The sequence below is a fragment of the Halichoeres trimaculatus genome, unplaced genomic scaffold (assembly GCF_033239565.1).
Source record: "Halichoeres trimaculatus isolate MK-OKI-2021-1 unplaced genomic scaffold, fHalTri1.1 fHalTri1_scaffold_1, whole genome shotgun sequence".
In the NCBI taxonomy this organism is placed as follows: domain Eukaryota; kingdom Metazoa; phylum Chordata; class Actinopteri; order Labriformes; family Labridae; genus Halichoeres; species Halichoeres trimaculatus.
The window spans coordinates 37,884,143-37,897,717 of NW_027437179.1; the positions used below are offsets into that span (position 1 = coordinate 37,884,143).

The 13,575-nt window shown below is 40.2% G+C and overlaps 1 protein-coding gene across 15 annotated transcripts in view; it reads left to right on the top strand.

The window, feature by feature from the left end:
* The window catches only part of eif4g3a (eukaryotic translation initiation factor 4 gamma, 3a), a 95,080-nt gene extending 81,551 nt beyond the window's left edge, over positions 1 to 13,529 (top strand). For 9 of the 15 annotated variants that reach the window (XM_074665516.1, XM_074665556.1, XM_074665557.1 and 6 more), the window contains 12 exons: positions 2,332 to 2,422; positions 3,461 to 3,599; positions 3,693 to 3,919; positions 4,085 to 4,197; positions 4,297 to 4,469; positions 5,709 to 5,834; positions 6,011 to 6,092; positions 7,623 to 7,721; positions 7,825 to 7,971; positions 9,318 to 9,399; positions 9,530 to 9,676; positions 12,491 to 13,529. In XM_074665516.1, coding sequence (XP_074521617.1) covers positions 2,332 to 2,422; positions 3,461 to 3,599; positions 3,693 to 3,919; positions 4,085 to 4,197; positions 4,297 to 4,469; positions 5,709 to 5,834; positions 6,011 to 6,092; positions 7,623 to 7,721; positions 7,825 to 7,971; positions 9,318 to 9,399; positions 9,530 to 9,676; positions 12,491 to 12,672 — 1,608 coding nt within the window. In that variant the 3' untranslated portion in view covers positions 12,673 to 13,529. The remainder of the gene's footprint in view (positions 1 to 2,331; positions 2,423 to 3,460; positions 3,600 to 3,692; positions 3,920 to 4,084; positions 4,198 to 4,296; positions 4,470 to 5,708; positions 5,835 to 6,010; positions 6,093 to 7,622; positions 7,722 to 7,824; positions 7,972 to 9,317; positions 9,400 to 9,529; positions 9,677 to 12,490) is intronic. The other 6 variants (XM_074665551.1, XM_074665573.1, XM_074665565.1 and 3 more) reach the window with 2 other exon arrangements.
* The last annotated feature ends 46 nt before the right edge of the window (positions 13,530 to 13,575 follow it).

Below are 13,575 nucleotides of genomic sequence, written 5' to 3' on the forward strand. Positions count from 1 at the left end.
AAACCATGACGCTGTTGCAAACCGATAAAGCCAGCCAGAGCCTTGCTTTAGCTTCAACATTAGCATCAGCAGTCGCTGGAGGTTCTCTCAGCCGATCCACTCCAGTGTTTCAAAAGAAAAAAAATATGAACGAGTTGACTGGTATGAGGGGGCAATGTAACCGGAAAATAAATGAATTAGATAAAATAGGGATGCCCAACATATCGGTATCAATATTGGTATGAGCCAATGTTGGTCTTTTTTTTAACATATCAGTATCGGCCGATGTGTAAAGTGGGCCGGTATTTACTCATTAGCTGCCAACCGTTTTCAGAGCATCTTGAACAATCTTTCAAGACCCAAGTAATATTGTTTTCTATGACTATAGACTATAACCACCAAGCAGTCCGGTTCGGTTCATCCCGGTACAGGTAGCATTTTGTGGCATTTCCACTGCCATATCTTGGGACAGATCCCCAGATAACCGAGACGAGCCGTCCCACTTTTTGGGACCTTTTCGTATGGGTGCCAGACTGAACAGATCTGCTCTCTGAAGGTGGAGCAACAACATTTCAGGCCGCTGATTGGTCAAAAGAATCATCACTTGCCTCAAAAGCTTGATTGTTCTTTGTATCAAAGAGCTACATGCCAATCACAGAGAGGACGAAATGCTGCATGTCTTCCATCTATGCTCTTTGTTTACTGTGTTGCATTTTTCTTCTTTGTTGGATTTATTAGCGGGGTAAACTGTGTCGCGCTGCTACGGCGTCACGCTATTGTTTAACAGCTGCGACTTTCGGCATCCGGCTTACGAAAGGGCACAGTTTGCTGTGGAAACGCAAACGGGATCAGTCTTAACTGTACCAAACGGTACTGGGACTGCTTGGTGGAAATGCAGCTTATGTAAACACCAAAACCACCTGATCCAAAAAACAGACAAAACATACTTTTTTGATCGTGTTCATCTCAAGCACTCCATCCTTTGATCCTCTCCATTGTCGTCTTTTTTCATGATTGTCCCGCTCTTTCTCTCTGAACTACCTGGACACATCATCTCAGATTGTTTTTGTTTTTTTTTATATTGATATCACTAAATATTGTTTATCAGCAATAACAGCAATAATAGTATCAGATATTGGTATCAGCCAAAATTTTCATACCGGTGCATCCCTAAAAAAAAAAGGAAAGCACCCCCTCCTTCGCTGGCTTGAGGGGAAATGGGGTCTTGGTGCCTCTCACTGCGATAATTGAGATGAGTGAAGCTAGTAGGCACACCTGGCTCTGGGCTACTGGCTGGCCCGTGTCGGTGCTGGCGTCCACCACCACTCTCTGCCTGCTGTCAGTCCCACGTTGCAGCTCGAGTCCAAGACATGGCGGCTGCTTCACTCCAACAGTAGCGAGAAACTCATTCAACTTGCTGCCCGCTTTCCCACACTGCAGTTGCCATAGCAACAGCGGCTCCTGACGTGCGCGCTGACCTCTGTCTCTTGCTCCTCAGGCTTGTGTTTTCACTGTATTTTCTATGCGCCAACATGGACCTTCTGGTATTATAAGAAGGCTAATTATTTGTTTTATTTCATTTGAAACTGAGTCAAGCCCTGCAAAAAGTTTCAGTTTTATTGAATAGATCAAAACATTTAAATTAAAAGTAAACATCAATAAATAAACCGCCTTGATCCTATACAATGCTATTGGTCTTGAACATTTAAACAGTGTAGGTTTAAGTTTTCTTACAACTTAAATGCTGTATCAGAGAAACTAAAGGGCTAATGCAGTATGTAATTTTTTACTTGTAAGCGTATGGAAACTGACACTGACACCTGATGATGAGTCAGGCGAAGCAGCAACAAATATGATCCAATCAGGAAGCGAGCAAAGGCCGTGTGTCATGTGTTGTTTCAGCTCTGTAATCACAGGTAACAGGCTGTCGGTCATCTTGAAGTCTTGACTTGTGGAAATTTGTCTTTGTCACTTTTGTTCTCCGTCATTCTGTGGTTGTTTGAGTTTCCTCGTGCAGCAGATACATGTTTACACAGGAATCCTGCAGCTCTTTATGTACACACACACATATTGCCCCATCTCTGCTACACTAGGCCCTCTGCTGGCCACATGTGGTACTGTCTCCAAAACAAAAAATGTAGATGCTCTAGAGCTCCCTCTGCTGGAGGAATTCTGCCATGCGTGATAGTTTGAAAAGGAGATTACTCATTTTACTTTTTCTATACTTCTGTGATTAAGCCGATGCCACACTCTATATTTTGTTTACTGCATGACCTCGACTTAATGAGTCACAAACAAGGATGATGCAACATATTTTCTAACTTCTTTTTGTAATTGTTCCCCTCTATCCAGCCTCAAATGGATGAGAAGATCCAGCTGGGCCCTCGGGCTCAGGTCACATGGGTGAAGGGCAGCAGCGGAGGAGCCAAAGCCAGTGACTCTGGTAAGCAAATATGGGCTGCACTGAGAAAACAGACGAGAGAAAAGCTGCCTACTCAGGGGGTGTGAATTATTTCACTGACCTCCACAAAATTCTTAAAAACTCCCCCATATATATATTCATGCACAGCCAAATAATTCATCCAGACTCTCTCCTGCCAGCCTCTGTATGAGAGTGAGGCAAGGCAATGTGGAAACGCAGCAGGAGATCTTTTTAAAAACCTGGAAGTGACATGGGGGGTCGATATTTGTACTCTGCAAGAGCGACATGTAACAGGAGGAATACAAACACCCAGAGTTGTTGAAGGATAACTAATGATCGCACATGAACAGCAAAGGTCTTGCTCTTCTGTCTGTTTGCATGTAGCTTTGATAAAAAACACAAACCTCCTATCAAGGTTTTAGTCTCATGTTATAAACATCTCACTCCAGCTTTGCAGCATGCTTTTGGTTTCACGTGCCGCCTCCTGACTTCCTTTCAGGGATGCGTCTGTGAGACAGGCTCATCAGAAACTCTCCACTCAGAGTGCAAACATCTCATATGTGGAGGCTCATTCAAAGCGGCGTAAACACAACATGGAAAGTGACTCAGAGTGAAAGCACTTTCCTTCAGCTCTTTGATTTAAATCACATCGTAATTTCAACTGGCTGCAGGAGGAAACCTCTCGAGTTCAAAGTAAATTTGATCCAAATTGGTTAAATTACCCAGACTTGAAATACCGATGTGGTGGTCTGATTGTAACTGTAACTAGCCCTCATGTCAGACTCTTCTGGTTCTTGTTATTCGAGAAAAGAAGGAAGAAACATCCTCCACAACTCCTGAAGTATTCAAGACTTTCCCTATCAGACTACTTTTAACATTTTGTAAGATTAGTTTCCTGAAATGATCAAGAAAATGTCCCACATTTGTCCTCATCTGAACCCATAACACTTTGTTGTCGTCTGCTTTGATTGGGAGATCATTAGCAGTGAAAACAAGCCAATCAAAGAGCATCCTCTTTCTTTTCTGGTCATTTTATTCATCTTATTTATTTTTCTCCAGAACTATCACGGACAGCCGGCATCAATCGTTACTCTGCGCTGCAATCGACGCCTTCACCTCAACCCTCCACCACTCCCCCACAGAACCAGGACTTTGACTCCAGGAGAACTCTGGGGAGGTACGGGACAACACCAGAAATGTATTTAAAGCTCTGGTTAAATCAATCATTCGGCTCTTTTTTTGTCTTTTGAAAATAAGTTAGAGCATTCCTCATTGTTTGTTTTTCCGTCAGCAGTCGTGGCAGCACGGGCAGGGAACGCAACGAGAAGCCATTGATCTCTGTCCCTCCATCTTCGCGGCCCGGACCCTTCGTCAGAGGAGGGAGCGCAAAGGAGCTGCTGGAGAGTCAAACCCCCGAGGAGCCACGGAGAGACCGGGGACGAGAGGGCGCCGAGCCCCGGAGACCCAGTGTCACAGAGGACAAGACCGAGCCGGAGCGCAGCAGAGTCAGGGAGCCTGGTGAGTCATGCAGCGCTGCGTTTGACCCCACATGAATAACACCACGTTTCAAGACAGACCGTCTGTTAGGGGGCACGCATATTTAATCTTTATGAATCTTCATTTTACAACAATTTATGTGTCTCCAAACATTTCTGATGCTGTTGGTTTTTTTGGTGTCAACAGTGAAACCTGAGCCAGTGGTGCAGACCCCAGACAGACCGGCTCTGTCTGACGAGGAGGTGGAGAGGAAGTCCAAGGCCATCATCGATGAGTTCCTGCACATAAACGATTACAAGGTATGAGGACACACAACAAATGTTCAGATCTCTGCTCAAGTGTTTGTCAGTAAGAGAGGACTACGTCAGCCCTGACCCCCGTCTCTTTGTGTCCCGCAGGAAGCCGTTCAGTGTGTGGACGAGCTTCAGCTGGGCTCTCAGCTGCACATTTTCGTGCACGTCGGGGTGGAGTCGACTCTGGAGCGCAGTCAGATTACACGGGACCACATGGGCCAGCTGCTCTTCCAGCTGCTGCAGCAGGGACTCCTGCCCAAACCCCAGTTCTGCAAAGGGTGAGCTCACCTGCTTTACCTGTTAAACCAGGGGTCTGCAACCTTTACTTTCAAAAGAGCCATTTTTCCTCAGCTTACCTGGATGAAAGTCATTCAAGTTTTTGTGTTTATAAAATTGTCCATGTGAATTCTTAGTGTTTTATTTTTTTAAAAAATTGCAAATTTGGCGAAAAAATTTGCAGGATGAAAAAAATTAAGCTAAAATATGCACAAAAATTTATACCTTAAAAAAATGCTGAAGTGCCATAAATTTGCATATAGAATTCTTTTTCTTAATTTGCAAAATTGTCAAAAGTTTTGCTTAATTTCCCCCCAAAAAATGTAAAACTTTTTTAAAATTGCAAAAAGGGGGATTTGGTTGAAAAAAATAAAAATTTGATAAATTTAAAAGAAAAATAGCATTTTTTTCTTAATTTGTGAAATTGTCAAAAGTTTTGCTTAATTTCCAAAAAAAAAGTAAAACTTTTTAAAAATTGAAAAAAGGGGGGGATTTCGATAAAAAAATCTAAATAAAATTTTTTTCTTAATTTGCAAAATTGTCAAAATAAATAAAATGTAAAAAATGTCCAAAATGTTTGATATTTCAAAAAAATTGCTGAAATGTCATAAAACCTTAAAAATACAATTTCTAAATTTTGTTGTATAAAAAAGTATTTTTTTTTTAAATTATAAAAGAGGGTTATAAAAAGAATTCAACCATTTGCTTGTATTAAAAAAAATTGAAACATTTTTTTTGATTTGCAAAAATGTCAAAAAAATGAAATAAAAGAAATTCCAAAAATCTCAAGTAATAGGAAAAAATCACAAAAATTAAAAGCTTTATCTCAAGAGGTGAAGCAATTATAGTACAAAATGTTATATTATGATTTTACTTAGTGTGATTGTTGATTGTTGTTATCATTAATACCCTTTGTAAGAAAAATTTTTAAAAAATCTTTATTTCAATAAAATATTTTAAAGCTACAAGGAGCCACTGCAAAGGAGTCAAAGAGCCACGAGGCTCCAGAGCCGCAGGTTGAAGACCCCTGGGTTAAACTAATGTCAGTGTTAACGTTTGTGCCAGCAAAACGTCAGTGATCAGTGGATTTATCAGGAAGAGACATGCTCATACATCTCTGTATTTGTTTCCGTCTTAAAGTTTTTTAGGAGTTTTTGAGGCATTGATGTTTTGGCTCAGTAAGTTAATTAAATGAACTACTCATACATCAAACTAAAAGCCTTTTGTCTTTGTTTCTTCAGGTTTGCAGAGACACTGGAGCAGGCGGACGACATGGCCATCGACATTCCCCACATCTGGCTGTACCTGGCCGAGCTGCTCAGCCCCGTGCTGAGGGAAGGGGGCTTCTCTATGAGAGAGCTCTTTAGGTACCGAGTCACACACCTAGCATTAATCAAAGTAATAAAACAAAGTCCCAATTGTGAGAGATGGAGCTGATTTTTATTACCTCAGGCTCACAGTTTCTGTTTCTTTTTCTTATTCCAGGATGAGTTTCTGTTTCATAGATCTGTGTTTTGATGTCTGTCGTCTCTGTTTCTCACAGTGAACTAAGCAAACCTTTGCTTCCTGTGGGAAGAGCCGGGATCTTAATTTCTGAAATACTGCACATACTATGCAAACAAATGGTAAGAACGACTTGAGTCTTTCAGGTTCCTTTTTGTGCTCTCTACTACTGTACTGTCCCGAATATAAGACAAGTTTTTTTCATTTAAAATAACATGAAAAGTTGTGGGGGGTCGTCTTAGAGGTGGGGGATATATCGAATATACTCGATATATTGCAAGTTGTTGCACGTGAGATAAATGAAATTACTATATCCCAACCAAAACTTTTCTGTGCATGCCTGTTTTTGAATTAGGAGGGGATGTAAAAAAGTTACTTGCATATCTGGTCAGTCGCAGGTTTGGGGTTTGCAAATGCAAATTTTTAAAAGTCCAACTGAAGGATCTGCTTGAATCTTTAAACTGGTGTCATTTTATGCACCAAAGGGTTAAATTCAATATTTACAAAGTGATTTAAAAGAGAAATCAGAATATCATGTATCACAATATAGCTCAAAAATATCGAGATATTGGTTTTAGGCTGTCTTATTAGGGCTTATAGTGGTCCAGGGTCACTACAGCGATTTGTAAAGCCACGGACCTCACAGTGGCTACGGTGTCAATCACAGCAGAGTCACAGTGACAGGAGTTATGGACAGGAGATGAGAAATAGAAAGGCACGGTGATTCTCCAGAGCAAAGAGGGCCAAAAGTTGGGTGAATTATCAGAAAACTGAGGAAAAGTTATGATGCTACTGCTAAGAAAATGATGGTCAATGAAGCAAAGATGTAAAACAACTGTCAGTGCCGACACAAATATGGAGTATCAGAGTGTAATGTCAAAAGATAGCACGTCCATAAAGAGGGTCTGAAATCACGATTCTTCAATATTTACAATTTTGGGGATTTTTGAGTTTGCTTTTTTAACACCAGACCATGTGAAAAAAGTTGTGTGGTGGTAATGTCTACATACTATATCAGGAGCCATATTTTCTCTAGGGGTGCACCTATCAAAATTTTCTGGCCGACCTGCCGATACCAATTTTTACTTTTTGTTTTTTATAACTTGCAGCATATACCTTCAATGTTCCAATGTTATTTTACTGAAAATCATAGAACAATACCTGTGAAACAATAAAATCTTTACGTTTTATTATTGAGGAAATCGGCATGTCTTAATTTCTCATAAAATGCACATCACGTGAGTCAGAGAGAAACATTTCACCCTCTGCTAGAGAAAAGTGGTAACTTTTTTCTAATCCAGTTTATAAACAAATTGAAATGAAGAATTTAAATTAAAAAAAAAAAAAAAGTTTTTTTGACAAAGAATCCTGATTTTAATATTGCCCAAAAAAATCCCCATATAAAGTAAAACAGTTTTTTTCCTCCCACCACTATTTTCTTATAATTGGGGTCCTATATTTGGGTCAATACGGTATAATGTAAGTTTTAATGTTATTATAATGAAAATAAACTTTATAATGTAAGTATCTTAGTAGAAATTAAACCTTTAAGTTGTTTTTTACTCTTTTGGTCTGTACCTCCTTTGTTTGACAGCAGGAGTGAGATATTTCTGAGATTAAATGAGCCACTTTTCCTCCTCTTGTCCCCTCAGAGCCATAGGACTGTTGGGTCTTTGTGGAGGGAATCTGGCCTCGACTGGAGCGACTTACTGCCAGAGGGAGAGGACGTCCAGGCTTTCATCTCACAACAGGTTCACAAAAAAGCCTCAAATTATGAAGAATCAGTGCAGCCTTCACTCTTCCCTTTTCTGTGTTATCTCTTTCTTATTTTACTCCTGTTTACGTTACAAACAGAAACTCCAGTTCGTTCTGTCGGATGACTCCAGCTCCGAGGCGTCTCTGTGTAAAAGGACTTTCTCTCCAGAGGAGCTGAGTCAGCAGCTGGAGAGACTCCTCCTGGAGGACATGGCCAGTGACGAGCAGATCTTTGACTGGGTGGAGGTGAGGAGTGACTCATGCATACATGTTAAAAAAAAACAACAGCACCCATACTCTAGAGGGCGCAAAAGGAAGGAGGTGCTCTATGTTATTTAAAGTAGGAAGAAATATAGATATAAGAATTAGGGGTGTAATGATCCATCGATATAGATCGATACATCGATTGGTTAAGCAATGATCCAATCACATCGATGAAAAGTTGAAACATCGCATGTCCGTTTCCGTCCAACCTCGAGTTCTTCTGAAGTTTCCTCTCAAGCCTCACACACTAAGCGTATGAGACACACATTTGGACCTTTTCACTCTCTGACACGCCACGCCTGATATTTCTCCTGCTGTAAGATGTACTGTTTAGCGCCCACCAAGTCACACCGCTGTGTGGCAAACGCGTAGCAAGATGCTGTTAGCATCACAGAGCTAAACGGGAGCCCGACATATCGGCCAATCATAAAATAGCTCTCCTGTATCCGGGTAAGATACGGCCGACCTGACTGCAGAGGATGCATGCTGCACACACGACACGCATGCATCATCACACGGCTGCAGTGAGTTATCTCATAATTTGATTTTGTAGCCACTGATTCATGAAATTTCATAAAGTTAAAAAGTAAAACGGCGAGAGCTTAGTGTCATTCCTCCTCCACATCGACTATTACACAGTGTAACAAAGTCTGATCACACTGACATACAAACTGTTTAATTAAAATCAAAGCTTCACATTTTTGATTTGATAGAAAATGGTCAAATTTTGGAGGTCAATAATAAAGTTTGTGTAATCAGTAATTTTTAGTTATAGTGTTGCATCATTACTTGATATAATAATCAAACATTACAGTATAACAGTGAGACCTATAAGGTAATTGTGGGGGCAAAAAAGGACATCGTCTTAAATCGATCAAAGGACCCTGAATCGTATCGTGACAGACTTTGTGATATCGGCAAATATCATATCGTTGTCCAAAGAATCGATACCGTATCGTCATGAAACTGGTGATTTACACCCCTAATAAGAATGCTGCTGCTGCTGCTGATTGAATTGTTGTTTCTGATGAGATTTGTGTTTGAACACAGGGCCAGGATCTACACAGTCAGCCACTCGACTAATTCAGCTGCCGTTTGGGAAGATTAGAGCCTCTAGATCAGACATAATGCTGCAGGAACAGAGGTCTAACAAGGCACTGATAGGGCATCTTTCTTTGCTGCTCTGTGAGGCAGACAGATCTCACAGTTACTCTCTCACACACTGCTGCTGTAATACTGATCTGCTCCATTAAACATGTAATATAGCCGCTTTCATAATTCATCTCTTAAGGACTATTTGAAATGCTAAAATGCGTTTTATTTCCAAGGCAAACCTGGATGAATCTCAGATGAGCTCGTCTCCCTTCCTGAGGGCTTTGATGACAGCTGTGTGTAAGGCAGCAGTGAAAGGTAAGCACTCCACCACCTGGAGCAGCCGTTCCTCCGCTCTGCTGCTGAAAACACGCCACTGACTGCGATGTTTACTCTGTGCCAAACCGAGCAGAGCGTCTTACGCTGCCTCCTGCTTTTCTCCAAACAGATGACAACACCAACTGTCGAGTGGACACGGCCATCATCCAGAGGAGATTGCCAGTTTTACTCAAGTACCTTAACTCAGACACTGAGCGACAGCTGCAAGCACTTTATGCACTTCAGGCACTGATCGTTGCCCTTGATCAGCCTCCAAGTAAGAGCTGCATCCATGAGATTTGTTTCATTTTAGGTCGTCATTCCTCTTTCATATCAGAGAAACTGAACTTGTAGGTCAGAATAATCTGCAGGATGTGTTTGTAACAGGGATGGACAGTTCATGATAAAAATCTGAATCCAGTTTCATTTTACTCAGTTTGGAGTGAGTATGTAGCTCTGACCATACACATGCGCAACTCAAGGCGAAGGGGGAAGCATGTATGTTGTAGGGCTGCAACTAAAGATTATTTTAGTAATCGATTACTCTGGCGATTATTTTTACAATTAATCGATGAATCGGGGGGTGGCAATGCATAAAAGTAAAATTCACAAAAATGTGTTCGCCATTAGTCGTGTGTTTACTTGTTTTCCTCAACTGCCGGCTCAGCTTCTCCTCAGTCACGCTAATGTTTTTACATGTGACGCATACAGCCCCACAGCCCAAGTAATCTACACTCCAGTCCAGTAGATGGCAGTAATGCACCTTCAGCTAGTTGCTAACCGCTGAATAATCCAACAAAAAGGAAGAAGACACATAAACTGAAGACAAACTAATACAGTAATGGCACAGCACAGTGCTTTGATTATGGGAGCTCTTTAGATTCACTGTGAGCTCTGATGACGGCGGTAAGAAAGTGGAGGATAAAACCACGACTGAGTGATTCCAACTCAGAGACTTTGTCGCCACATTTACATTTCTTGAGATTTCTAAAGACGACAATTCTTGTGACTTTTCTGGAGTTTGTAGAATCTGTTGAAGAGTGTTTTGATCTCCTCAATGATCAGCGTGTTTGAGTCCCTCCTCTATCCAAAACACAGACAGACAGACAGTAGCTGGGTTTCCATTAGACCTAGAATCGCGCAAAACCTTAACAGGGTGTCTTAAAAAGTATTAAAAGTTGATAAATCAATTTTTGGAAAATTAAGTGCCTTAAAAAGTATCAAAAAGTCTTAATTGTGGTTTTATGAGGTATTAAGTTTCATAGGTATTCAAGCTTTGACCCAAAAAATATCCATGAATATTTATTTTCCTCCTTGCAACTGTTCCCTGATTGGGACGTTTAACATTCAGCCGATAAAGTTCTAAAATAGAATAGAATAGAAAAGAATAGAGTTACTTTATTGATCCCAAACTGGAAAAATGTTGTGTTAACAGCAGAAATCGATGGAGTCGGTTGAAAAATACAAAGACTAAAAAAAATTTAAAAAATACAAAAAGACTGTAGTTACAATAAGATACAACAATAAGGATTGTGAGCGGTATAAACACCAGCTATAAATAATGTCATTTCTAGTTTCATAAAGAGAAATTAAATACAACATTAAAGCAAATCACACAATCTCCGGCACATGTCCTAAATTTTAAAAATGATTAAATAATTTCTCATTTTCTTCAGCAAGTTGGCCTTGAATAACTCCTGTTTCTTGTTGTGGAAGTGTCGATAAACCTGCCTTTAGTTTCATTTGTTCTTTCGAGCTTTATTCCTCCTTAGCTTACATCATTTCTGTAAAAATGTAAACTACAACTGTTAAAAAGTGGATGCCACCAACAACTGAAAGTTGCGATAAAAATCTTCAAACTTTTTGAAAGGTTTTCGAAAAAGTCTTAAAAAGGTATTGAAATCAACCTCAGGATTTTAGCGTATACCCTGCTTAATATTGTAATAAAGGAATGGTAATGGAAACACCAAATTTTTTAAAAACCTCTCAAATTTCGATAAAGTTTTTACGCTCTCGTGAGGTGGTTTTTCAGACATTTCGATACTGAACTTTGTCGAAAAAGTGCAATGGAAACACCTTTTCTGCACGTTGTCATAACAACGCTCCTCCCTCACCTCCCCATACATGTCCACTGCCAAACAATTGGACAGTTTGAGCAGTGAATAAAAACACTAATGTTCAAGAATCTGCATCATCATGAGTGCAGCGTCTGGACGGACATTATGTTTTACTTTACTCAAGCTTTGTGCGATTCTGGTCGTAATGGAAACACCAGCAAGGCAAAATTGTTCTTTATCGAAACTTCAGAAATATCGCTAATATAACCCAGCTACTCCTCCTCACTCACAGCCGTCTCCTCCTGCTGCTCCAGAGCAGACAACTGCATTCGCATAAATCACACACGTGTGTCTCATTAAAGTCACTTCTGCAGGTCCCCAGCCCAGATAAAGGAGGAGGGTTGATATTTAGACATAAAAAAAACAAGAATGGACAGAAGAAAGTTAATTTGTAGTTGTAAACATATTTATGATGTTGTGTTTCACCTGTTTTCTGTCTGTGCCACATTATTTCTCTCTCCTACAGAGTCCACAATTAAATGCTAATGGATTATTATACAAGTTAGACAGCAGCGTCATTTAGTGGCTTTTAGTGACTTCTGGGACAGACGATAGTGACTTTCCTTACTGAGGAGTTAAAACTAGCAATGGTTCACTCAGCTTTAATGATGTTTGAAATGAGAAACTGCCTCATTCTTTCAGGTTTTTCATGACTATACATGAGATAACTGATTAAAAATAATCTGTAAATAGTGGATTATTAGGGTATATGGTAATCTGGGGTGTTTGAAACAACAGTGTACACTGAACTGAACCGAAAACCGTGACCACAAAACTGTGTAAGGTTTTTGTGAACCGTTCCATCCCTAGTTTGCACAGGAGGCAAATTTTACCGTATTCCTAAATCTTACTCAGCTGATTCTGAAAAACATCTCAGTTGTGACTTATTAGAAAGAGCTGACTCATATTTTACTTTAACAGTTTTCACGTTTTTCACAAGTTTTAACACCATTGCCTCTGTCTCTCTGTCGCAGACCTTCTCCGGATGTTCTTTGACTGTCTGTATGACGAGGACGTCATCTCGGAGGACGCTTTCTACAAATGGGAGTCCAGCAAAGACCCCGCCGAGCAGCACGGCAAGGGTGTGGCCCTCAAGTCTGTCACGGCCTTCTTCACCTGGCTGCGGGAGGCGGAGGAGGAGTCGGAGGACAATTGACAAGAGGGGGACACCCGCAGGACTCGACATAGTAGAACTGCATCCTCACGGCAGAACAAACAAACAAACGTTCAAAATGGGTGTATGAGCAGGACGACATGTTTACGGCTGGAATTTTTTTCTGCGGTACGGTTCTGAAACATGCCGCCATTTTGAGTTTGGATTCCAACGGCGGAAGCACTAAATACCTGTATTATACATAGAAAATATTTTTGTTTTAAATTTTAACTTACTTTTCTTTTGTTACTTTTTAAGAAGAGACTTAAAAGATACATAGGTTCTGGACTCGTTAATTTATTATTTTTTTAAGGACCGCAAATATGAAAGTTATTTAACATTTGCAGAGGCTCACAAATGAGAACAAGACAACAGAAATAACAATATAATTAATTATAATAACAAAATAATAATTTTGAAATAAATAGCCTCCCTGGATTCCACACTGTTTGGTTTAAAACAGGGTAAAACAAAGTTATTTTGGGATGAAGGGGAAGCTGAGATAAAAAGGAGCTGATGCAAAGAAAATATTAACGTTGTCCGCTGTATGACGTTTGAGGTCAAAGGTTATGTCCTGATAACCACGAGGTGTTACCCCTCAGCCTTGGCTTGCTCTGCGTTGTTAATGTACATACGCCTCCTGAGAGGTTAGAGGTATGCATTCAAGAAGCGATGTAAGTCAGCGCACAGAACTGTTCAAAACAAACGCAGACGAACAAAGCGGATAAACGAGCAAAAATGCAACTTCAAAAAGCAAATGGCTGGGGTCGCTGAACATGAACATGCTTGTAATACTTCAGACCTACAGAGCAGATTAAAGCTTGTAAATACATTAAAGACAAAAAAGGTATTTAAAAATGCTCATTCTCATCATTTCATCTTTGGAATTATGGTATTTGGAAATAC